Genomic DNA, 25,522 nt, shown 5'->3' with positions numbered 1-25,522 from the left:
ACTTAATTTGACTAAGAAACCAGCCTTAATCATACATGGATTTTCCTATTTATTATAAGATGCTTAAGCTATCGGTTAGGTCAACTTAAAAAGGTAATGATTTAGACAATCCAAGAAGAGACATTTTCTACTGTTTTTCATGACTAATTTTAATCTAAATTAAGATTGTGTGTATTGTGTACCTGTTGGTAATTTCACTTCATGATAAGTTCCAATATAATTAAACTCTATTATAGACCCAAATAAGTTAGATAAGTAGTCTCTTTATTCAATGATTTTGGTGAAGCTTTGCATGAGTTGTATTCCAAATTTAGATTCCAATGACTTGAACATAATAATGAATGGAAATGACAAATTTTGGTTGAGTGTGAATATTAATTCGATTGATTTGGAATAGTTGAAAGAAATGGATGCTTATTGGTTAGCTAAATTTCTTAAAAATGATTAATTACGTAAAAATTGAGAATTTTTTCATATGACCAAAATTGTCAAGTGATATTTGTCTTTTTATTTAATTTTAAATAAAACTTAAAATTAAATAGTGTTTAATAGTATTAAGTATTAAATTATTTATTTTTTAATATTTTATTTTTATTAAATATTAAAAAATAATAGGATATTTTTATCATTTATAAAAAAATATAAAATTTTGACTTTTTTTATTCAATAAAAAATTTAAGAAATAAGTAACAAATTAAAACTATCTAAAATCTAAAATTAAATTATTTTTAACAATAAATTAAAAAACTAAATAACATTTTAGAATGTTTTTATTTAAAATGTTTTTTATGAAAATGTTTTCTTTAAAAGTGTTTTGAGGAGAATCACTTGTAAAATATTTTTCAAAAAACGTGATCTATTAGCATTTGAAGTGATTTTTTAGATTTTTAAAAATATTTTTAAAATTTTATCAAACATATGTCAATTTATTTCAAAAACATATTTTAATGTAAAATAGACTATTTCGAGACACGTATAATAAAATTCTAAATGGTATAGCGATTGGCCATGGATGAAAGGACATGTAGCAGTTGCTTAGGAAGCTAAGTCTTATCATTAATTCATGAGTGGAAGGCAGTCATTCCAATTATAATACCTCATTGCATAGGTGGCATGATTAGAAGGCAATTAAAACACTCATCACCTGCGTGAAACAAATATGGCGGCTGCTTAAATCAAACAACTTGCGATGTCTTAAAATAAGAAGAGAATTTTCTAAGACTGAAAGGATGGGTTTTCCTTTGAAGACTACTAGATTGTTACGCACTTGAGCTACCTAGTCATGCTACGCATGGTGTGACCACCAAAAGCAAAAGACAATTTTTTTAAATACTTCTCAAAACTAATAATGATTCATCAGTCCTGAAGGATATACAATTTTAATCCTAATTGAAATTCTAAACTAAAACAATAAAATTCTGCAAATAAATTAAAAATAATAAAAATCCTAATCTTAAAGCAAATGAAAATATTCTTTAACACCACCGACATTTTCCCCATAGAATTGTAAATTGTTAAAAAAAAGTATAATACACATATTGAATCAAAATCTTACGATTGTAAACCTTTAGAAAAATTGGTAGTTTAATATAGTATTTGAGCATGATTTGACGGGGTTCATGCGATCGAGCCGTTTCTCCTTGCCCCTAATTTACAGTCCCGCATTTGTATGATTTATGACTTTTCTAAATGACTCTCACCTCTCATTACTTTTGTTAAAAATCATAGAAGGTGACTCCGATTTTTTTTATTTTTTATTTTCACATATATATCAAATCAAATATGCTACTGGATGCATAACAACAAAGAATATTGAAAAGCTTACAATGAGCTGCCATTCCATCAGATTTCTATGACCATGGCCTTCTCATACTGATGCCATTCTAAGATTATGGAGGCTGAGAAGGCTCAAAGGTTGGCTTTCAATCTGGAAATACGAACTTTTCTGGAAGAAGTGAAAAGTATCAGACGACTATGCGATGGTCCAGATGTTCAGCCGATCACGGGCCGGGTGGGTCGAACCCTCTTAAGTTAGGTTAAGATGGGCTTGGGCTGCTTTTAGCATGGCCCAGGTAATCTTTCAGATTATTGTGGAATATTAATTCGTAGCCTTGGCCTAGTCTTAAACCCAACGGTATTAACAAAATTAATGCTATTCATTGTGAGGTTTGGATTTTGTTTTCTGGGACGTAAAAAAAGGTGTAGTTGGATGAGTTTTTAGAGAAAAATTGACCGAATCGACATTGTTGGTTTATATTTAACTCAAGACTAAATTGACCTTTAATTTTTTTTTTCCAATTTTTTTTTTTTTTCAAAACTCCCCCCAAAGTTTTTCCAATTTTTTTGCCTAGGTCTCCTTTGTATAATTAAAAGCATCAAATGACATCAACAAAACAAGCAGCTATTTGGCTTTTTAAGTTGTTACTAGGTGTCTTGTTATCAAGGTATTTATTTTTTGTCTGAATAAAAAATAATTAAAATATATGATTTTTTCTATTCAACTAAAAATAATATATTAATATCAACCGTGACTAAACTAAATTTATTGATAACAAGTTTACTTTAGTTATATTAGTCGATATCAATAAATTACTTTTAATTAAATAAAAAAATCAAATATTTTACTTTTATCCCAAAAACCAAAGGCCGCCTAACTCTCTCTTAATTAGCTTTCAATTACACCTATGCTCAAACCCTTTTAGAGACAAAATTACAAAGACAAGTACCTCACGACCTTCCCTTATGACAGACTTTCTAGGTGAGGAGTGTAACTTCTTAAAATATTTTTTTAAAAAATTGTTTTCACCGGTGTTTTCAAAATAAGAGTTCAATATAAAAATGACATTTTAAAAAGATGAGTAAAAAGGAACTCATTTATTCAAAAGATGAATTTAGTCTAATTAAAAGTGAAATTCGTTCTTCAATATAAAAATTAAACTCGTATTTTTTTTTTTTTAAAGTTCAATGTAAAAATAAAATAAGTGATGAAAAGTACCATATTTATTTATTTATTTATTTATTTATTTATTAAACAACTATTTTTTAATAATAATTTTTTTAATAAAAAAAATCCCTTATAGCAAGCACAACATGTGGTAGGAGTTAACACAATTCCTATCAGGCCAAAATCCACTCTTAGAGTTTGACAATCATTTTATACTAAAGCCTAGAGACTCAAAATACCAAATTTCTATTAAAAATAAGTAAAACATAATATAATCCTTAAATTCCAAAAAAAAAAGAAAAACAAAACATATTAACCACTTTGCTACTATTTAAACAACTTCTAACTCAAAAAAAAATTAATATTGCACCAAAATAAAAGTTTAAACCAAAATCTTGATAAGAACTAATTCCAATCCTAAATACCACTCCTCATTCGGGTTGAGAGTAGTTGAAAAATTATCAATGAAAGGAAACAAACTCAAAACTTAATAAAGAATATTTATGTAATTTCATGAATAAAAAATTCTTAATCATGAACACAAATAGGAGATACAATTTAACATTTTTTTTTAAAATAATTCTTCAATTCAAATATGGTAAAATATCTAAAACTTTTCATCATAACTTTTTCATAATTATGTCAATAATAATTTTATATCATATCAAATAAAATAAAATGTTTTAAAAATATTTTTACTTTATTCAAAAAATAATAAATGGTGCCAAATTATGTGAGACTTTGTAAATGAGTGATTAGTTTCAAATTTCTTCATTTGAAGGTGGATGAAACTAAACACATTCTAATAACCTCTAACAAAACCTGATTGTGGTTCAAATCAATTACATTCTCCACCAAGGAATGTAAGGGCTAATAATAATTCCTAGGGATGCAACTTCGACAGGTTGACCTGACCTAAGTCGATGTTTGAGTGAGCTTAAATAAACATATTCAACTTGAACCTAACATGAACTCGATTTAATATTTTTATAATATTTATAATGTTTATTATATTGAATATATGTGTTTTCTTCTTAGATTTTAAAGAAAAAAAAACCAAATTATAATTATATTATATACTTCTTCATTTTTCTAAAAAAATAGATATAAGTTTATTTTTTACATTTTTTTTGTTATCTTGAAATTTTGTCTTATTTACCATTTAAATTTTGATATAAATATGTAGAAAAGAGTTATTTAAAACCACCAATGATGGATTTTAGATCATGCAACCTAATCAACTCGATTAACCCGGTTGAGGAACTTGACTTTAATCCAACCAACTCAAGTTTAAATCAACCAAACCGAGTTTAACTCAATCAACCCAAATTCAACATGAGTTTAGAAAAACAAGATTGAGTTGAGTTTGGGTTGAATAGTTCAGGTTAGAGGTCGGATTGAGTTAAACAAATAACATGATCTATTCACGTGTTTTTTAGAAAAATAAGATTGAGTTGAGTTTGGGTTGAATAGAAATGGTAGCTTCATTTTCCAACAAAATTCCATCATATATAGGTCACATTCATGTGCTTCTCACAACCGGACCTTGATTCTAATTATTAGAAAGAAGAGAAAATATAGATAATGTATTTGAGATAAAATGAATTCATTTATTATTTCAGTTTAGATTCTAGAATTTACACAATCCTATAAACAAGGAATTTAACTAATTGACATGAGCTGCATAACAACCATAACGAACTTTAACAAACTCTTAACGACTATCTCTAACATCCCCCCTCAAACTCAAGTTGGATAATGATGATTTAACTTTGAGATCGATTCTTAATTCATAGAACCTAGTACTAGAGATGGCTTTGGTGAGTATGTCAACAACTTGATCTTGAGCGGGAATATGACAAACAACAATACTTCCTCGAGCAATCTTTTCACATACGAAGTATAAATCTAGTTCTATATGCTTAGTTCTTGCATGTTGTACTGGATTTGTTGAAAGAAGAACTGTGTTAAGGTTGTCACACCAGATTAATGTTGGAGTTTTGGTACACAGAATTTGCAACTTTTCAAGTAAAGCCTTTATCCAAGATATTTGAACCCTCAAGTTAGCTAAGTTTTTGTACTTAGCTTCAGTACTTGATCGAGGAACAGTATGTTGCTTCTTGGAGTGCCAAGGAAACCAAACCAGAGCCAAGAAAAGCACAGAAACCTGAAGTAGACCTGTGATCATCAGGATTGAATGCCCAATCAGCATCTAAGAAGCCAACAAGATTTAGTGTTGAGTCTTTCCTTAGATGTAAACCAAAGTTTAAAGAACCAGCCAATTAAGCACCTCAAGATTCTTTCTGACTTTGTAATTGTAGCATACTGAGTGCTCCAACTATGCTCCTGTACAATTGAATATCTCTCATTGGGTCACACTACCAAAACCAAAAAGTTTCTGACTACTTGTCATAGGAGTTCCAACTCCTTTGGCATACTGCATCGTTGCTCTGCAGAGAAGATGAGTAATATACTTTTTATGAGATAAATGAAGTCCCTCAATGGTCTTCTGAACTTCAATACCCAGAAAATAGCTCAATTTGCCAAGATCCTTTAAAGCAAAAACTTTATGCAAATTAGATACAAGAGCTGCAACCTCCTTTGAATCACTCCTAGTAACAAGAATGACATCCACATAAACAAGTATGCTAAATGACTTTTTTTGAACCAGATAAAAAGAGACTGATCAAACTTAGAACTGGTCTACATATGATGAGTACCTATAACACTTGAGAAGTAGGATGGGATAATAAAACCAAATCCAAAACAGGTTGTGATGTAGGTTGTGTTAATTCAACATGTGGGTCAAGTGAATTCTTAGAATTAGAGGGAGCAACAAGAAGGAAATCAGGACTAGAAGAGGAAACGATATTTTGAGGAAGAACAGGTTGCTGAGATGGAGAAATAGAATCACGAGTGAGTGACTGAGGTGGTGATAGGAATAGTTGCAGATGAAGACCCCACAGAAAAAAGACTTCAAGGAGTAAGATTAGAAAAATTAGAGGTGCTAGTGGCATATGGAAAAGAGAGTTCATCAAATATGACATCTCTTGAAATAATAATCTTGCCACTAGGATGTAAGCATTTGTACCCTTTATGAATTAGACTATATCCTATGAAGGTGCATTTAGTTGTTCTGAATTGAAGTTTATGTTTATTGAAAACTCTGACATTTGGATAACAGGCACATCCAAAAACTTTTAGAGAAGAAAAGTTTGATTTAATAAGAAATAAGGCTTCTAAAGGACTTTTGAGATTCAGAAGGGTTGTAGGCAAACAGTTCATTAGAAAAAACTGAAATAAGAAAAGCCTCATCCCAGAACTTTGAAAGCTAAACCATTTTCAACCATATGTCCATGTTTGCATTCAACTATACCATTATGTTGATGGGTAGCAGAATATGAAACTCCATGATGACTACCTTCATTTTTTAGAAATTCAGAAAAGACCCTAAATTCTCCACCCCAATTAGATTACAAAAGACTTTATAGATAGGCCTAATTGTTTTCCAACAACAACTTCCAAGTTCTTGAATTTAGAGAGTGCTTCAGACTTGGCCTTAAGTAAATCCATGTAAAACTGGTTTTGGCATCACTGAAGTGAATGGGTGAACAAGTTCCAGGAGTGTGATATTCAATAGTAGATCGAGGAAATAAAAATTTATGAATTTTGCCTTGATAATAAGCTGAAGAGAAACACACGCCATTTTACCAATACTAGAGGTTTTAAAATATGTCAAAACAGTTTTGATAATTTGAAAAGAAGGGTGGCCAAGTTGTTGAAGCCACAAATCACAAAGAGAAATTCTAGAATTTACTAGTATTGTTCAGTACATGGGCATTATTATAGGAATGAGTATGATTTTCAGATAGACTTGGTTTATTGACTTTTGTACAGAGAGGCTGCTGATGTAGCTGAACGTGAGGAGATTTGGAAAAGACTTTTAGAAAATCAAAGACATAGAGATCATTCCTAACTGTTCCTGCGATCAATGTTTCCTTGGTGACCTGATCTTTGACAAAACACGAATTGGGAAAAATTCAAAAATAACTTTGTTGTCAATAGCAAATTTAGAGTTAGAGACACTCAATAAATTTTTTGTAATTGAAGGCACATGAAGAAGTTTTTTTAAGGGAGAGAATTCATATGGCAAAGGGAGAAGAGAGAAGAGAAATCAGAATGACCAATATGTTTAATTAACACACCTGTGTTGTTTCCCATATGAATTTGATCTGTGCCATTATAATCCATGCAAGTCATCAAGTTTTTGACTAAAAACATATTATATTCTTCTGTCAAACCATTAAAAATAGCATTTAAATGATCTAAGAGATAAATTTTATAGCCAATAGAAGCAAAATGATCAATACAATTCTTAATTTTCAACAAGAATTCATTAATGAAGTTGAGTCTTTTGTATTCTAAAATCTTTGCTCTAGTCTGTTATGTAAGGTACTTCTCCGATGCTTTCCAGATCTGACTTGCTTATCACAACCCACCATTCTTGTAAGAAGACTCTCCGACATAGACGGAAGCAGCCATGAGACTAGAAGTTGATCTTGTTGCTCCTAATATAAGAATTCAGAATTGACTCTTCCTACTTCTTCATCTTGAGCAAAGAGAAATTTTATCGGAATCAACGTGGAAGAATCAAGAAAATTCTACAGCTTATGCCCTCAAATCGCTGCTATAACTTCTTTGTTTCTAGATTAAATGAGTACTGACGTCTAGCTTTACTGAGATAGAATGATCGAAAGTAATGGGACTACGGGTCTATTTGATAGTGATTTTGGAAAGCGTTTCTAATTTTTCTAATACTTAGAAAATTTTTATCATTGAAATGTTAAAAAATGTAAAAACATTTTCTAAAATTATTATCAAACACACTTCTTAAAATTTTCAAGTATTAGAAAAATTAGAAATATTTTCTAAAATTATTGTAAAAAACACTCTAAAATCCCGTTTGATAGTAATTTTAGGAAGTGTTTTTATCATTTTTATCACTTAAATTTGTATCATTCAAATATTATAAAGACTTTTATAGAATTACTACCAAACTTACTCTAAACCTGATGGTCAAAGCTGAAGCTTCTATAGCTGTCATAGACAAACCCTTTGTTAATGAAACTTGAAACCATCAATGCATTATAATACCATATTAAAAAAGAGAGAAAATGTAAAAAAAAAATGTATTTGAGATAAAATAAATTTATTTTTTACTTCAATTCAGATTCTAGAATTTATACAATTATGTGAGGAAGGAATTTAACTAACCGACTCGAATTACATAACCACAACAGATTTGATGAAGGCTTTGCCCGGTATGTATGAAAAGTCGTTCGCAAACAATAAGGTGCATTTGATGAAGAAATTGTTCAATTTGAAGATGACAGAGAATGCATCAGTAGCACAACATCTGAATGAATTTAATACAATCACAAATCAATTGTCGTCTGTAGAAATTGATTTTAATGATGAGATTCATGCTCTGATCGTCTTGGCTTCTTTGCCAAACAGTTGGGAGGCAATGAAGATGGCAGTAAGCAATTCTACGGGAAAGCAAAACTCAAGTACAATGATATACGAGATTTAATTCTGGCTGAGGAGATTCGTCGAAGAGATGCAGGTGAAACCTCAGGATTTGGTTCTGCCCTAAACCTTGAGACAAGAGGCAAAGACAGAAATTCAAATCGGGGTAGATCAAATTCCAGAAATTCTAATTGGAATAGAAGCAAATCTAGATCAGGCCAACAAGTACAATGCTGAAATCGTGGGAAAACAGGTCACTTTAAAAGGCAATGCAAAAGCCCTAAGAAGAAGAATGAAGATGATTCTGCTAATGCTGTAACAGAAGAGGTACAAGATGCATTACTTCTTGCAGTAGACAGTTCACTTGATGATTGGGTTTTGGATTCAGGAGTTTCGTTTCATACCACTCCACACCGAGAAATCATACAGAATTATGTTGCAGGTGATTTTGGTAAGGTGTATTTGGTTGATGGTTCAGCCTTGGATGTTGTGGGTCTGGGAGACGTTCGGATATCGTTGCCCAATGGGTCTGTTTGGTTACTAGAGAAGGTTCGACATATTCCTGACCTGAGGAGAAATTTGATTTCTGTTGGACAACTTGATGATGAAGGACATGCAATACTATTTGTTGGTGGTACTTGGAAGGTTACAAAGGGAGCTAGGGTATTGGCTCGTGGAAAGAAGACTGGTACTCTGTATATGACCTCATGTCCAAGAGACACAATTGCACTTGCTGATGCAAGTACTAACACAAGCTTATGGCACTGCAGACTTGGTCACATGAGTGAGAAAGAGATGAAGATGTTGTTGTCAAAAGGAAAACTACTAGAATTGAAGTCCATTGATTTTGACATGTGTGAAAGTTGCATCTTAGGAAAGCAAAAAAATGTGAGCTTCTTGAAAACTGGCAGGACACCGAAGGCTGAAATATTGGAACTAGTACACACTGATTTGTGGGGGCCTTCTCCGGTTGCATCCCTAGGAGGTTCAAGGTACTACATCACCTTTATTGATGACTCAAGTAGAAAGGTATGAGTTTATTTTCTGAAAAATAAATATGATGTATTTGAAACTTTTCTATTCCAGACGCCTTTCCTGCTTCCTCTGTCATTGCTCCCACTCAAACCAACCCTAGGCTTTGATACCAGTTGTAGGAAATTAAACCGAATTCCCAACCCGTGAGAAACAAAAATTAGAGAAAAACACACGCCAAAGAAAAACAATCACACGCACAAGACAGTATTTACGTGGTTCGGCAATTTGCCTACATCCACGGAGTTGCAGGGATATCACTATTATTAGGGAAGAATACATAGTATAACCTAGCGGCTACAATATTCTCTATATATATAACACGGCAACCCCACCATACTAAAAAACCCTAATTACAAAAGGTGGTTCACAATGGGCTAAACGGGCCTAACAGGCCTCAATAAATCTCCCATTAAAAAGTCATGCAATATTATTCGGGTCGGGTCGTCAAACCGGATCAAACAAAACTAAGCTCCACAAAGCCCAACAAATCTCCCACTTGGAGACTAGTCCAATCACCAACATCAAACTGCTATCCTCCAAGAAACAATCCCTCATCCCTATAACTCATCCTCCTATTCTCAAGCTAGAAGACTAATTGAAGCTGCGCACAGCTTCAACTTCTCAATAGTGACACCCTTAGTCAACATGTCTGCAGGGTACTTAGATCCACAAATCTTCTCAAATATTACCAGTTTATCCTCAATAAGATAACATATAAAGTGGTATTTTGTTTGTATATGTTTCGACTTTGAATGAAAAACTGAATTTTTGGTAAGAAAAATTGCACTCTGACGGTCACTGTGTAGAATGCCCATCTTCTGCTTCTTACTCAATTCATCTAAGAAACCATGTAGCCAAATCATCTCCTTTCAAGCTTCAGTTGCTGCAACATACTCAGCTTCTGTAGTAGACAAAGTAACAATCTTCTATAGATTTGAAGTCCATGATATAGTTGTACCACCTAGAGTAAAAACAAACCCAGTAGTACTCTTTCTACTATCAATATCACCAGCAAAATCAGCATCTACATAACCCTGCAGTTTCAAACTTGCACCTGTGAAGCAAAGACATGTATCTAATGAACCCTTCAGATATCTTAAAATTCACTTGACTGCCTCCCAATGATGCTTTCCAGGCCTACTCATGAATCTGCTCACAACTCCCACTGCATGTGCAATGTCTGGCCTTGTACACACCATAGCATACATCAAGCTGCCAATAGCTGAGGCATAGGACACCTTGCTCATATGGTCCATTTCTTCTTCTGTCTTCGGTGACTGTTTTTTGCTTAGTTTGAAATGACTACCCAAGGGTGTGCTCACTGGTTTAGCTTCATTCATGTTGAACTTGCTGAGAACTTTCTTCACATACTCTGACTGTGAAAGCTTCAATGTACCATTAGCCTTGTCTCTAATGATTCTCATACTAAGGATTTGCTTTGTAGCTCCCAAATCCTTCATTGCAAACTGTTTGGACAATTGCTTCTTCAGATTATTAATCTTTTCAATGTCAGACCCTGCAATAAGTATATCATCCACATACAACAGTAATATGACGTAAGAATTGTCAAAGGACTTAACATAGCAATAGTGATTAGCTTCACATCTCTTGAACCCAATTCTATGCATAAAATTGTCAAACTTCTTGTACCACTGTCTAGGAGCTTGTATAAGGCAATACAAGCTCTTTCTCAGCTTGCAGACTAGATTCTCTTGTCCCTGAACAATGAACCCTTCTGGCTGAATCATGTAAAGGTCTTCCTCCAAGTCACCATGAAGGAATGTTGTCTTCACATCTAACTGCTCAAGATGTATGTTTTCTGCAGCCACCATTCCAAGTACAAGTCTAATTGTTGACATCTTCACAACTGGAGAAAATATCTCTGTGTAGTCAATGCCCTCCTTCTGTTGGAACCCTTTAACAACTAATCTGGCCTTGTAACGTTTGCTACCATCATACTCATTCTTTATTCTGTATACCCACTTGTTGTGCAAAGCCTTTTTTCCTACTGGCAATTCAGTCAGTTCCCATGTCTGATTCCCCAATAGGGAATCCATCTCATCTTTCATGGCTAACTCCCACTTGCTTGAATTCTCATCTTGCAAGGCTTCATCATAACACTCTAGATCACCACCATCAGTCAACAGGAGATAATTTAAAACAGGTGAATAACGTTGCGGAGGTCTAATGTTCCTGGAAGATCTGCGAACTTCAGTTACAGGTGTACTCAAATCTACCTGTGAATTTACATTCTCCTTTACAACATTATGTGCAACAGACCTAGACAAAGTTAACCTAATAACTCCTAGAACCTGTCTGTCAAGAAGCGCTCATTCCTCAACCTTCATACTCTCAGGTTTTGTCCCCAAAAGAGGCAGATGCAATTTCTACCCATAGAGATAATCTTCAATCTGCATCCTCCAATACGCAAAGTTTGTGCCATCAAACTTTTCTATTCCAGACGTCTTTCCTGCTTCCTCTGCCATTGCTCCCACTCAAATTTAACCCTAGGCTCTGATACCAGTTGTAGGAAATTAGAGAAAAACACACGCCAATGAAAAACAATCACACGCACAAAACAGTATTTACGTGGTTCGGCAATTTGCCTACATCCATGGAGTTGCAGGGATATCACTATTATTAGGAAAGAATACAAAGTATAACCTAGCGACTACAATATTCTCTCTATATATATAATACGGCAACCCCACCATACTAAAAAACCCTAATTACAAAAGGTGGTTCACAATGGGCTAAACGGGCCCAACAGACCTCGGTAAATCTCCCATTAAAAAGTCATGCAATATTATTCGGGTCGGGTCGTCAAACCGGATCAAACAAAACTAGGCTCCACAAAGCCCAACAAACACTAATTACTCCTCTAATCGTTTCATTAACGAAACTCAAATTTAACTAGATTTTTATGCAAAAATTTAACTTTTATATCTCTCATAAATCAAACACACTGATTCTAATGTCCTTAACATCTACATATACTTAACTAAAATTAAAATACTTCAATAAAATCAAGGCCATTATATTCTCTTTCTCGAATTTGATGGTTGGAGTAAGAGAGACTAAAATCATTTGATCCCTAAATCAAATCAATTGCTGTTAATTATTGTAGGGAAAGATACATACATGTGCCATCTTGTGCTCACTTTCACATGTCATGTGATTGAAGGAGACGCAAACAATACCCAATGAGATTAATTCAACATATCAATCATCACAAATTAGAATTTGGGAATCCAAATATATCTTTGTAATCCATATTTATTAATTAAATTTTCAATTCATTAACTTGCACGTGGTGTTATGATTGAGCAAAAATACTTTCATAAATATAAAAGGATTTATATCTTTAATCTTTTATTTATTTATTTATTTTTTACCAAAAAACAAAACTAAGCAAAAGGGCCCCAAGAAAAATAAAAAACCTCTAAATAAATTATTTATATTTATTTTAATTTTATGATTATGTCTAATTCTTAGAAAATTTGAAAAAAAAAAAAAAGAAAGGAAGGGGGAGTGAAGGAAAAATAAAAAATATATTTAAAATTAATAAATTATTTTTTATATGTTATTTTGTTTTTTTAATATAAAAATTAAATAATTTTAAAATATATGAATTTTTATTTTATTTATTTACTTTTCATATTTTTAACAGGAAAATCAAACAAACGGAAATTATTTTGTTTGATTTTTTTAAAAAAAATCAAATGTAACAATTTTTTTTTTTTTTTTTTTTTTGTGAAAAAAATTAATATGTAGCTTGAGGAGACAAGTTTGGTAGAAAAAGGTTTGAATAGGAAGGAGAGAGAATGGAGTGTACGAGGGGAAGAAGAAAACGATAGATTGGGGAAGGGAATCATGAAATTTTTTAGAAAAATGTTATATTAAAAAAGAAGAGTGTGTTTGCTAATTAATTTTAAAAATAATTCTAAAAGATAGTTTTTAGAATAAATTTTAAAATTATATTTTATTGTTTTGTAAAAAAAAACTTATTTAGAAACTTAAAATATTTTTAATATTTTTAAATATATTTTAACAATGTAATATTTTATTTTTAATTATTCTAAATGTTTATATATTTATTTTTTAAAAAGTCTTTAAAAAATAAGTAAAATTAATAATAAATAATTAAAAGATGTTTTCTAAAAACATTTAATTTTTTATTCTTAAGAACAAAAAATAAAAAATAGTTTTTGATTATCAAATGAGTTTTTCAGGTATTTTATTTTAGAGAATAGAAAATTGATTTTAAAAAATAGTTGCTTGACAAACTTTAAGGGTTTGTTTGGTTGCTATTTTGAAAATTGTTTTTAAAAATAGCTTTTGATAACAAATTTTAAGAACGGTTTTTTTTTGTGTTTTAAAAAAAAACTATATTTGAAACATGTTTAGTTAAATTAATAAAAAAGTTTTTTAGAATAATTAAAACAAAAAATATGTTTGAAAGTTGTTGTTTTTTTCAATTAATAAAGTATTTTATTCAATTAACTTGATATTATATATAGATAAATAATTTTTACATACACAATTCATTTAAATTTAAAAAATTATTTTATTTAAAAATTTTTATATTAGTTATAATTTTTTTAAATTAAAAGTATTTTTTTGAATAGTGAAAAAATAAATATAACAATTTGTTCTTTGAACAATGAAAAAACAAAAAAAAAATATTTTTATTATTTTCGAAAAAATAGTTTTTAAAAACATGTGAAATATAAAAAACAAAAACACACTTACTTCTCTAAACATGTTTTTAATATTTCAAAAATAGAAATCGGTTGTGTAAAACCAAAGATGCCCTAAATTTTTTGCTACCACGTTTAAAATGAAGTACAAAGGGGAAGAGAGTCGAGTACAAGACCCCTAAATATAATAAAATATAATAAATATAAATATAAATATAAATATAACTATATATACGAATAAAAAATGTTAAATATAAAATGCAGAAATAAACATGTGCCTTGAAAAGAAAGACAAAATTGGAAAGCGTGGGACATTCTCAAGGGAGTACCAGCCATTAACGGCCTTTACCTTCTTCCTCTCTATATTCCGACAGTCTCTACCCTTGGATTTTAGATTTCATTATAGACCAAATTTTCTATTTCTATTTTCCACCGTCTCTCCTCGACATGGGTTGCTCCTCCTCCCTTCCGGGTATGTTTTTTGTATCAATTTTTTTTTTTTCTTTTAAAAAGTTTTTTCCTTTTGGTTTAAGGTCTGTTTGGTTGCTGAGAAATGTGGGAAAAGTAAAGCAAATAGAAAAATTCGGAGCTTCACTTCGGAAAAATTTGATGCAGCTTGTAGATTCCTAATTCTTTGTTCTTTTGTTTTTATTTATTTTTTTTGCGGCGATTTTCAAACGGGGCTGTTAGGGTTTTGCTGTTTTGAATTTTTGAGGAACCCTAATGGGATCCATGTTAATCTATTAGGTTTTTTGATTTGTGGATTTGGAGATGTTTGAGTTAATAGAGGATTGATGTCTGATCAGGTATTTTAATATATGGGAATTGCTAGGGTTTGATAATTTAGGTATTCTTGTTTGTATACAGCTTTGGTTTCGTATCCCTTTTGTGAATTGTTGTTAAATTTTGGTTGATGGGTTGGTGATGTTTGCAGATAGAAATTCTGGACGGTTGGGTGGGCTGAATGCGGAGAATGGTGGAGCACCCGATGCAAAAAACCTCCGGGTTAAGGTACTTAATTGGCATAATCATTGCAACGGTTTTTTCTGTGATGATGAACTCTTATGTTGTGGATTATTACTTTATTTCTTTTATTTTATTTATTTTTGTTGAGAGAGAGAGGCAAACAAGGAAAAAAAAAGGGGAGGAATATCTATGATTTGTTTAAAATTTGGTAGGGATGTTGAGGGCAAAGGTCCATTTATTTAATTTAATGTAATCTTTTGAAGTTTGAATAGATTCCAAAAGTTGCAGTCATCTGATTCATGTTCCACTTAGTTCATACTTTTCTAGTAATTTCAAGTCTTTAGGTATTTTCGTATTGAAGGAGGTTCTATTTTAGTGGTATAGCATACAGTTTTTTGCTTTCACAGTGTAGCCTCCACACAGACCTGTACATTAAATACAAAGCTAACAGGCTGACATGGTATGGATACCTTGAGACTGTAGGTGCATGTCCCATGTGTTCCCAAATGTGTTTAAGCAGTGTTATTTCACATGGACCTGATGCATGCATGTACCTTACATGGCCAAATTAAGGACATCTCCAGAGTGTTTGGAATGTCTCAAAAGTGTCAGTTGATTATAGAATGAGGTTGGTTTTAGTCCATCCCCTTACCAGGGAATATAAAGATCATTTTGTTTGAATTTCAAGCCTATTAAATACTCGGTAGGGTGTGTGTGGGTGTTAGACTTGGATTTTAAACTTTTAATATCAACGAGTCAGAGAATCCAAGCAAATGATGGTAATTTGAACAAGGCTGGTATTTTGTTGTACACTTAAATAAGTCTGAATAGATCTTGGATGGTCATTTGGGTATTCTTTTATTAGTGAGGTGGACTTGAATTATCTTACCTGCAAGAAATATCATTATAGAAATTAATTGATGGGTAAATATAGGAGTGAATAAGAACCCTAAATTATTTCAGCTCTCTTGGTCCATCATTGTCTGCAGCTGGTTTTGTTGGGGGATTCTGGTGTTGGAAAAAGCTGTATTGTTCTTCGTTTTGTTCGTGGCCAGTTTGACCCTACATCCAAGGTAAGAAATATACATAGCTATATATTATGTGATGCACATTTTTTTTTTCCTTTTATTATATTAAATTCTGTTCAACCTTGTTTTGTGCCAATGGATGTTAGCATCAATCCTCTCATGCAAAATACATGGATGTTATTTCATGATAGATTTACATAGATTGGTTGATCTTAATAACTTCAGGTGACTGTAGGAGCTTCATTCTTGTCACAAACAATTGCCTTGCAAGATTCTACGACAGTTAAGTTTGAAATATGGGACACTGCTGGTCAAGAGAGGTATCATTGGCCAACCCATTTTTTTTCCTGTTCACTTATCTGACTTTCTAAATTCAATAGAAATAACTCAACTTATAGTCTTCTTGAGTCTATTGAAATGGATCTAGAGCTCTCTCTCTTCCATGAAAACCCATTTGAGAAAATTACAGAGGATAACTTCATTCCTCAGGTATGCTGCGCTGGCACCACTTTACTATCGAGGTGCTGCAGTTGCAGTTGTAGTGTATGATATAACAAGCCCAGAATCATTCAACAAAGCACAGTATTGGGTTAAGGTATCTTTTTTTAGTAGGAAGTGCAATAGTATTTATTTCTGTTTCTTTCTTGCTTAATTATTTCTATTTCTTTGCTTGCTTAATTTATTTATTTCTTTTTTTGGGTGTAATTCTTATTTCCTTTGTTATTCATTTTAGTTTATGAAGAAATGACTTGATGTATAGATTGTATTGACCTTTTTGCACTCTAAAATGGAAACCTCAAAGACAGGGTCTTATATGTATATAGGTGAGTGAGAGTGAGGTATTATATATTATTTTGTAGGAATAGACTTTTGCATAGGTCAAAACTAGTAGAAATTTTTAAATGTTGAAAATCTCTCTTAGTGGTTCAAAACAAGAAAGATATGATCTTTTATTCATTCTATTCTAAATTTTAAACATTTATTGACTTGTTAGTTCTGATCATGTATTTGTGGTGCCAGAAATTGTCTAGATATAATTGTGAGAAAGTTCTAATTTATTTATTTTTGAAATTTGTCTTTGGTAGCGTGGCCATGTGTATGGTGAGATGATTGAGCTTGAGAAGAGAGCCAAGTAATTGATAATTGAGAGGTGGTTAGACAGTGTTACATCTGAGGAAGTATCCCAAGAGGTATCTCAGGAAGATTATAGAATTCTGAGATTAACTGTGAGATTTGGAAGTGTGTAATCCCTAAGACATGGCCGTGTGGGTTTTAGATATGCTTTTTGGGGTGTGGGCTGGCTGACCAAAATCGAGGATAATGGTGCGTCTCCTCTCCATCTCAATCCAACAAATAGGCCTAATATGTGTCCAATTTTCATTTGTCTCAACAAGCCTCCAACTCTAGCCAACAAGCTAAAAATCGCTCCTTTTTGTAGGTGATGGGAGGTCCATGACTACCATTAAGGTGTACTAAGCCCATGTTAGGCTCCTTGAGTCTTCTGCCCTTGATTTCAGTAGGAATGGAGTGTCTGCGTGCAATGCCTATGAGACCACATTAGTGGGCATTATAGGAGAGGGCTAACCCTTTGGCTAGTGTACCACAAAAAGAAAAGAAAAGGAGCCTCTAAAACATTGATTACTCATCATCAAGAATGTCTTAAAAAAGGAAATTCTCTTGCTACTGAACACTAGAAACTCAAAAGAACAAACTACTCAGAAGAAGCTGTTTTTAGTTTAGGCATAGAAATCTCATATCCTTCAAACATCCTCCTATTCACTTCCTTCCAAATTGTCTATAGCAGGCACTACAGAGCCACCCTTCGCCCTCCACCCTCCACCCTCCAAATCTTCTTCTTACTCCCAGTTATAAAGCCAGTATGAGAGGAAAGAAGTCCCCGACCTCTTCAAAGCTTTAATGTTTGGAAGCTTTTAAGATGTGCCAACTTCTCATTGCATCAAATTGGTATCTAATAGCACTTTTAAATGGCATCTAAAGTTCAGAGGGAGCACAAGATAAATTCCCTACATCTTCCATTGAGGTAACTTTGGGAAGGTAATTTTTGCCCATGTTCAATGTAATTATTGCCTATCTAAATTCTCTTACAAGTAGAGAATCATCTTTAGCATGGATAAAAATTAGATTTTTCTTCTGATCCTGAAAATTTTAAAATTCAAATTCTGAAATTAGGTTCGTAGCCTGTATTAGGCTTTGATCCTGATTTGTGCCACCTGCTGCTGTCATACATGAATAGGTCTGTTGCTGTCTAACTTGTTTGTAAGAGGAGTTGAATTTAGCTTAGGCAATGATGAGAAATTACCTACAGACAAACACTTGATTGTGATAATTAGGTTCTGCAGATAATATAGTAAGGAAATATGTGGAATACTGGCAGTTTGAGCATGTGCAAGCAACGCATAAGTAAATCTGACACTTTTCTGAACTTTGCAGACATATTTGGCAAACTCAAATCATTGGATTTGTGATGGAATGGTTTTAGATATTATATTTGCAACAGTTCTGCCATTTTAGTTTTTCTATGGTATATGCTGAAAAAGATCAAGAGATTTTCCTTCAGGTGAAAAAAACCTGGAAATTGTATGGTTCAAACCCTGATGCCATATACTGCATTAACAGAAATCTTGATTGATCTGTGGTGTACTAATAGCCTGCTTATAAATGCTAATTATGTTCTTAAGATAGGAATTCCAACTCTTGTAAACTGGTTCAGGACATTGTTCCCAGGTTTTATGATAACTTCTTTGTTTCAGCCTACTTGGTGTGGCTATCTTGGTTCATCTGTGTCCAAATAATTTGATTTAAGTAAGTTACGACATTTTACCTGGTTGGTTAGCTTGTGTCTATTTTTCACCTGGCAATTCTGTCTCTCTCAGATGATCCTTTACTTACTATCCGTATACATCTTATCCAGTACAAATTCATTTTTGTGCATAAGATCAGTATATTAACCATTATAAAATATTGAACAGTCTGCTGTTATGTTTTATTTAAAAGTTCAATTTAGTCTGTAGATGTATTCCATACTCTTAACTCCCTGCCAAGTCTATCGAGGATCTAACATGAACTGCATTTTGTCATTGATTAAAACCAAGTTATGAATATAAATAAAACAGATGATATTTATTTCTTTTCTTTATTTATCATTTTTATTTTTCTTTCCTTTTCATTTCTCCTAAAAGATATACAAATATCTCATTTCTCTCTGTATATCAATCCAGTAATTGTATTTTATGAACACCTTATTGCCATGTAACTAGCAGCTGGCCAAAGTTTTTTGTTGTTGATAATGACGCCCATAACTTGGAGTGATCTCATACAAAGTGATATCGTTTCCCTTCTTGTTGGATGGCTAATTCTCTGCAATGGGTATATTGGAAACAGTGGATTGGTTGATGTAAAAATTGTTCCCTTGATCTATGGAATACCTGTGTTACATCCAGAAAAAAAGAAAAAGAAAAAAAGAACAGAAAGGAAGCATATGTTACTGAAAGACAATTTAATGGTTTTATATCATTATGCTTTGCCAAAACTTAGATACTAATGGGAATGGAAGGTGGGGTTCTTTTCCCAAAAGGTTGAGCTGCTGGTAAAGCACAGATATCCTTTTTTGTCTTCACCCTTTTTACCTTATTCTAACTTCCTGTTGCTATGTTGAATCTTTCCCTTTATAGTGAATTAATTTTGTAATTTTACAGGAATTGCAAAAACATGGAAGCCCTGATATTGTCATGGCTTTAGTTGGGAACAAAGCTGATCTTCATGAGAATCGAGAAGTACCAGTTCAAGTGAGTGTCATACTATTTGTCTGAATGCTTCAGCTTTTCCTATGTATTCACAAAATGTGCTTTAACACGTGTTTATTTTATTCTTGAAGGATGGTATTGATTATGCCGAGAAGAATGGTATGTTCTTTATTGAGACATCTGCAAAGACAGCTGATAACATAAACCAGCTGTTTGAGGTACATCCTGACATTTATTTTTTAATGGTAACCATTTTCTATTTGTAGGACATTGCTAAAATTAATGGCAAGCTGTGAATAATAGCTCTAGATGAACAAAACTGCCATTATCTAATGTGGTTTATTGTTTAGATTTTTTTCCTTGATCATTTGTATAATGATAACATTTTAATATCAGTTTACTCCCATTATTTTATCCTTGAAATGAAATAGATGTATTACAATAGTGGGAGCAGGAGTAACATAGTAGTGGCCATATAACTCCTTGCGAACACATTGCATTGCTCAACTATGTAATGCTGAGTATATATGACATGTTATAAATATGGCATATGCTTGCGAACACCTGGGCAATGGGCAGGTTATGCCCCTTGGTTACCCAGGTGTTATGGAAATCATGTTTAGAAAGTATTCTCTCCGTGCCATATGTATTCGGACTTGCTTGGAAGTAAAAAGTTTGATGATTATCTGGCAGGAAATTGCTAAAAGATTGCCACGCCCTTCCTCATCGTGATTGCAGATCTTACAACTGAAAACAGCTGCTGATGCTATGGAGATCAATTACCTGCCTCTATTACCAACTTTGTGTATATTCTACTTCGTGATTATCTGTTTGGTTTGGTTTTTCTAGTTGAACTGTTGAAGTTGTGAGATCATGAATCACACATCCTATATGTTTTGTCACTGTTAAGGTCAAAGTTACTGCCCAATCATGTCATGTTCTAGTCCCATAATAAATTTAGCTGACATCATTCCATCCATGATGGTTACTTATGGGCACACAAATTCATCTTTGTAGTGGAGCCAGTGCAGAAAGGCTGATGAGTAGACATGTTTCCAGGGTGAGAGCTTGAAAATGTGCCAAACAGGGTTCAGTTCTGTATATCAGAGACTGGATCTGTTGTTGGTTGGGAAAACAATTGTTCTGCTCCTGCTACCACTTTAAGTGTATGTTTGGAATGTTAGAATAGGGAATAGGGAATAAGATTCGTTCCATTTCAATTTAGTATTGCGTTTGAATCACTTGTCAGAATGAGAATAGGGATGAAAAATTCAATATCATGCAAATCGGAACTCAATGTCCTCAGATTTAAATTCCTCTTTTTTCTTTTTTTTCGCCTTTCATATGGTATTGTGATTCATCTTCATTTTCATTTTTATTCTTAATCCTATTCCTGCATACTAAATGTATTCAATTCAGTCATGTCAGGTGATCACTAAGGCACATTTCAAATGTTCTCTGCCCTAATATTATGTTGATTGTTTTATTTCTATCATGTATATGGAATGGTTTCTGGATTAAAATCCTGTAAAGTGGCGAACCTTGCTTTAGTTCTAAATGCCTTTTGCATATGATTTTGGCTCTTTTGCTATGATTCTTGTAAGAGCAGAGTAAAAGTGCATTTGATAGTGATTTTAAGAAGTGTTTATAACCTTTTAATGTTTACAAATTAAAAATTTTCAAGTATTAGAAAAGCTAAAAACACTTCTTAAAATCAGTACTAACCATACTCTAATTCTGGTTGAAACACTTTTTAATTTGTAGCGTTTTGGTTACTAGTTGTTTCATTTGAGGAGAATTATTTAGTGTTTGAATATAAACATAGAAAGTGCTTAATATTGATAGCGAAACAACTTTTTTTTTTTTTTTAATGTCATGTCTCTCAAATTAGAAAGGCTGGGAATAGGAAGAATGAAGTGGACTCAAATAATAGGGCCACCATCATCAGATATTCCTCATCATGTTCATCGATGGATCAACAATTGGGTAATCAACTAGGCAAATGGGAACTTAGGGTCCTTTCTTTATTTTTAATGCATTGTTGTGGATGTAGTCCTGTAGGTCCAACATTGCTTTATAAATCACCCTGGGGAGGTGGATGTGTTCTGCTTTCAACATGTGGTGCAACCTTTTCAAGCTGGTTCCCCTCCCCACTTTCTTGATTCCTATGCTACCACTGCAAATATTATGCATAATCTAGATGAGATTTTAGTGACCCAAGTCAATGAGACAACAATAAAGGCCTTAATGCGGAAGCGTCAATACATTTCTAAGGGGGGGAGGACCATCTTAATTCGCAGTACTTTGTCTAATCTACCGATCTATTTCATGTCTATTTTCCAGTTGCCTAGGCGGTTAGAATGAGACTAAATCAAATTCAAAGGGATTCTTTGTTGGGTGGTGGGGCTCTTGAGCAAAAACCTCACTTAGTAAGGTGACCAATTGTTTGTTTAGATAAAAGAAAATGAGGGCTGGGGGTAAAGAGTTTTGGGACTTTCAATAGGGCTCTCCTTGGCAAGTGGAGTTGACGCTTTGCAAATGAAAGAAAGGCCCTTTGAAACCAATTGATTAGAAGGAAATATGGGGAGGAAAGAGAAGGGTGGAGCTCTTGTGAGGCTAGGGAGGCTTATGGAGTTGGGTTGTGGAAAACAATTAGAAAATTGGAGCACTTAGTGACCCCTTCTTTTGACTTTGTGGTGGGTGATGGAAGGAAGGTGAAATTTTGGAAAAACAAGTGGTGTGGAACCACTTCTTTGTGCGAGTCCTTCCCTTGTTTATTTGCTCTAGCAACTTCTAAAGAGGCTTAGGTAAATGAAGGTTGGACAACTGCAGGGGAAAGGGGAGGAAGTTGGAGCCCTTGTTTCACTAGACCTTTCAATGATTAAGAGATGGAAGAGGTGGAAAGGTTGTTTTGTTGCTTGGATGGGAAGAAGGTTAATGTGGGTGAGGAGGATAGGGTGAGGTGGATGGACTCGAAGGATGACTTGTTTTCGGTAAAGTCTTTGTATAGAGCCTTGTAGCCGGTTTCTCTTGTTTCTTTCCCTTAGAAGATTATATGGAACTCTTGTGTGCAACCTAAATTAAGTTTCTTTGCTTGGGAGGCTTTGTGGGGAAAAGTTCTAACCTTGGACCGTTTGCAAAAGAGGGGTTGGGATTTGACTAATAGATGCTTTTTGAGCCAAATGTTTGAAGAGTCGATTGATCATCTCTTTCTTCATTGTGAAAAAACAAGAGAATTGTGGATGTTGCTCCTTTCTTTGTTTGGAGTGTCTTGGGTGTTTCCATTTTCGGTAAAGGAAACCTTCTTAGGGCGGAAGGGTTCTTTTGTGGGTAAAAAGAGGAAGGCGGTGTGGCAAGACCATTATGTTTGTTTTGGGCCATTTGAAAGGCAAAGAATAAAATTGCCTTTGAAGATAGTGTGTTGTCCATCCAAAGGCTGAAAACTTTTTTTGTGTATTTATTTACTGTGGTCGGAGACCAAATTGTGGATAAAATGTGGTCCTTCGACCTTAATAATTTTATTGATTGGGTGGGTTTGCGGTGAGGGAGAAGGTTCTGCGTTTTCCTTGTTGTTTTTTGGGTTCAATTGTAAGGGGGTGAGTGTCTCTATACTGTACTTCTTTGGGTCGCTATTTTAGCGCCTCTTCGTAATGCAATTCTTTTGCTTATTTATCAAAAAAACAATGAAGGCATTAATGAACATTAAAATGGTTGGGGGAACTCCAATTCAAGAGCATATGATGAAAGTCCTAACATACCCAAATTAGGCGAGTATAGGCTAGGAGATGAAATTTAACCAACATGAAAATTTAACCAAACAAATATTCAGGGTTTTTAAAATCTAGCTAACATGAGAATTTAACCAAACATAACATCCAATGAATTTTTAAAAGGTAATTAATATGAAAATTTAACCAAACAAATATCTACAATTTTTAAAATCTAGCTAACATGAGAATTTTAACCAAATATAACATCCAATAAATTTTTTACAACCTAGCTAACATGAAAATTTAATCAAAACATACATTCAATGAATTTTTAAAATCTAACTCACATGGGAATTTAACCAAATATAACATCCAATGAATTTTAAAAATATATTAGCATGAAAATTTAACCAAACAAATATTTAGAAAATTTAAAATTTAAGAGACTAATGAATGCAAGTATAAGATAGCATTATACAAGGGGATTGAGTTATATAATATTAGATTGAAAAAGACTATTTCCATCATTACTTGCATGGGAGCTCTAACTTTAGGAGGAACGATGCCATATGATGCCTAGGTGACATCCACCCACCCTTTCCCCTACCGATATAGACTTCTTACAATTTGGCTAGCTTCGTGGAAAAGTTTTCTTACTTTTTTTCACATTGACAAAATTGAAGGCTACAATCAATCAAAAAATAAAAAAATAAAAACCCCCTAAATAATTGAATTAAAATTTTAATTAATATGATGAAGTAGCTTCCATAGTCTTCCCCTCTTACAAAAAGTTAAAATAGGAGGACATTTACACTCATCTAACTAGAAAAACATAGTATTAATTATATCCCACCAACAACAATTTTCACCAACACAAAAATTGAAAAACTCAAATTCTAGGATCTCATGTAACTGCCATTGTCACCACCAAAAGCCTTTGATAATCCTTGACTATCTTCGACAAAGGAAGGTTATGAGTATTTGGCATCATACCATGAAGTAGTTTTGTTGTCCCTTGCAATGTTTTTTATGAATGTTAGCACCTGAAAACCATAGTCTTTACCATAATTGAATCAAACTCAACCATAGATTTGAGGGTTTTTGTGGTATGGAAAGAAAAAGATGGTTCATCTCAACAACTAGGTATTGGTAGTAGCCAAGTATATGGAAGCTTCGATGCTGATAAGCTCGGTGTATTTATCATCTTTTAGAAAACAAGTAATAAAGCATAGAGGGGATTGGAGGCTAGTCTTATTAGTCAGTGATATGGTATTAGTGGATGAAAAAATGGGGAAAAAAAAGAATGGAGAAAAGGAATAAGAACATGAACCCAAAAAAAAAACAAAAACAAAAATATGAACAATAAAAAGAAAAAACAAGATGAACAAAAAAATGATGACGTTTGACTCTTCAAGAAGGAAAAAGAAAAAAATCTGATAGAAAATGAAAAGAAAAAAAATGTGAGGATGATGACAAAGAAGGAAATGAAAAACAAAAAAAAAAAACCCATAAATATGATAAAAAGAAAAAAATGAGATTATCATAAAAAAAGGAAAACAAAAGACAAAAAAACAAAAGGTAAAACAAAGGGAATTATTGTTGATGGATTATTATTATTAAAAAAAGAAAAAGAAAATACATGGTTTTGTGTTTAAGGACATAAGGATATTTTTTATATTTTAACTCTGTTAATGATAAATAAGAGTTAATAAAACTCACAAAATACTTACTTCCTCCCAAAGATGCTACCCTCACTGGTCCCCAAACGTCTGTATGAACATAGTCAAGAACCCCCTTTGTCTTGTGTGTGGTTGTCTTGAGCTGCACTTTATTCTGTTTTCCAAAA

The 25,522-nt window shown here is 32.9% G+C and overlaps 1 protein-coding gene across 1 annotated transcript; it reads left to right on the top strand.

Moving 5' to 3' along the window:
* Positions 1-14,516: 14,516 nt before the first annotated feature.
* On the top strand, positions 14,517-21,271 carry LOC117929120 (ras-related protein RABF1). Its single transcript, XM_034849336.1, has 8 exons — positions 14,517-14,680; positions 15,143-15,219; positions 16,164-16,247; positions 16,428-16,522; positions 16,692-16,797; positions 19,919-20,008; positions 20,098-20,184; positions 20,660-21,271. Exons 1-8 carry the CDS (start codon positions 14,656-14,658, stop codon positions 20,696-20,698), a joined length of 603 nt encoding a protein of 200 aa, XP_034705227.1. The 5' UTR covers positions 14,517-14,655; the 3' UTR covers positions 20,699-21,271.
* The last annotated feature ends 4,251 nt before the right edge of the window (positions 21,272-25,522 follow it).

This window comes from Vitis riparia, chromosome 13 (assembly GCF_004353265.1).
Source record: "Vitis riparia cultivar Riparia Gloire de Montpellier isolate 1030 chromosome 13, EGFV_Vit.rip_1.0, whole genome shotgun sequence".
Classification (NCBI taxonomy): Eukaryota; Viridiplantae; Streptophyta; class Magnoliopsida; order Vitales; family Vitaceae; genus Vitis; species Vitis riparia.
Note: the sequence above shows the minus strand (reverse complement) of the source record. Positions and strands in the feature narration are given on the sequence as shown.

Excerpts from the sequence above, each read along its gene's own strand:
- LOC117929120 (XM_034849336.1), top strand. The coding sequence starts at position 14,656 with ATGGGTTGCTCCTCCTCCCTTCCGG. Across the intron at positions 16,523-16,691 it reads GACACTGCTGGTCAAGAGAG|GTATGCTGCGCTGGCACCAC; the intron begins GTATCATTGGCC and ends TTCATTCCTCAG. Across the intron at positions 20,009-20,097 it reads ATCGAGAAGTACCAGTTCAA|GATGGTATTGATTATGCCGA; the intron begins GTGAGTGTCATA and ends TTATTCTTGAAG.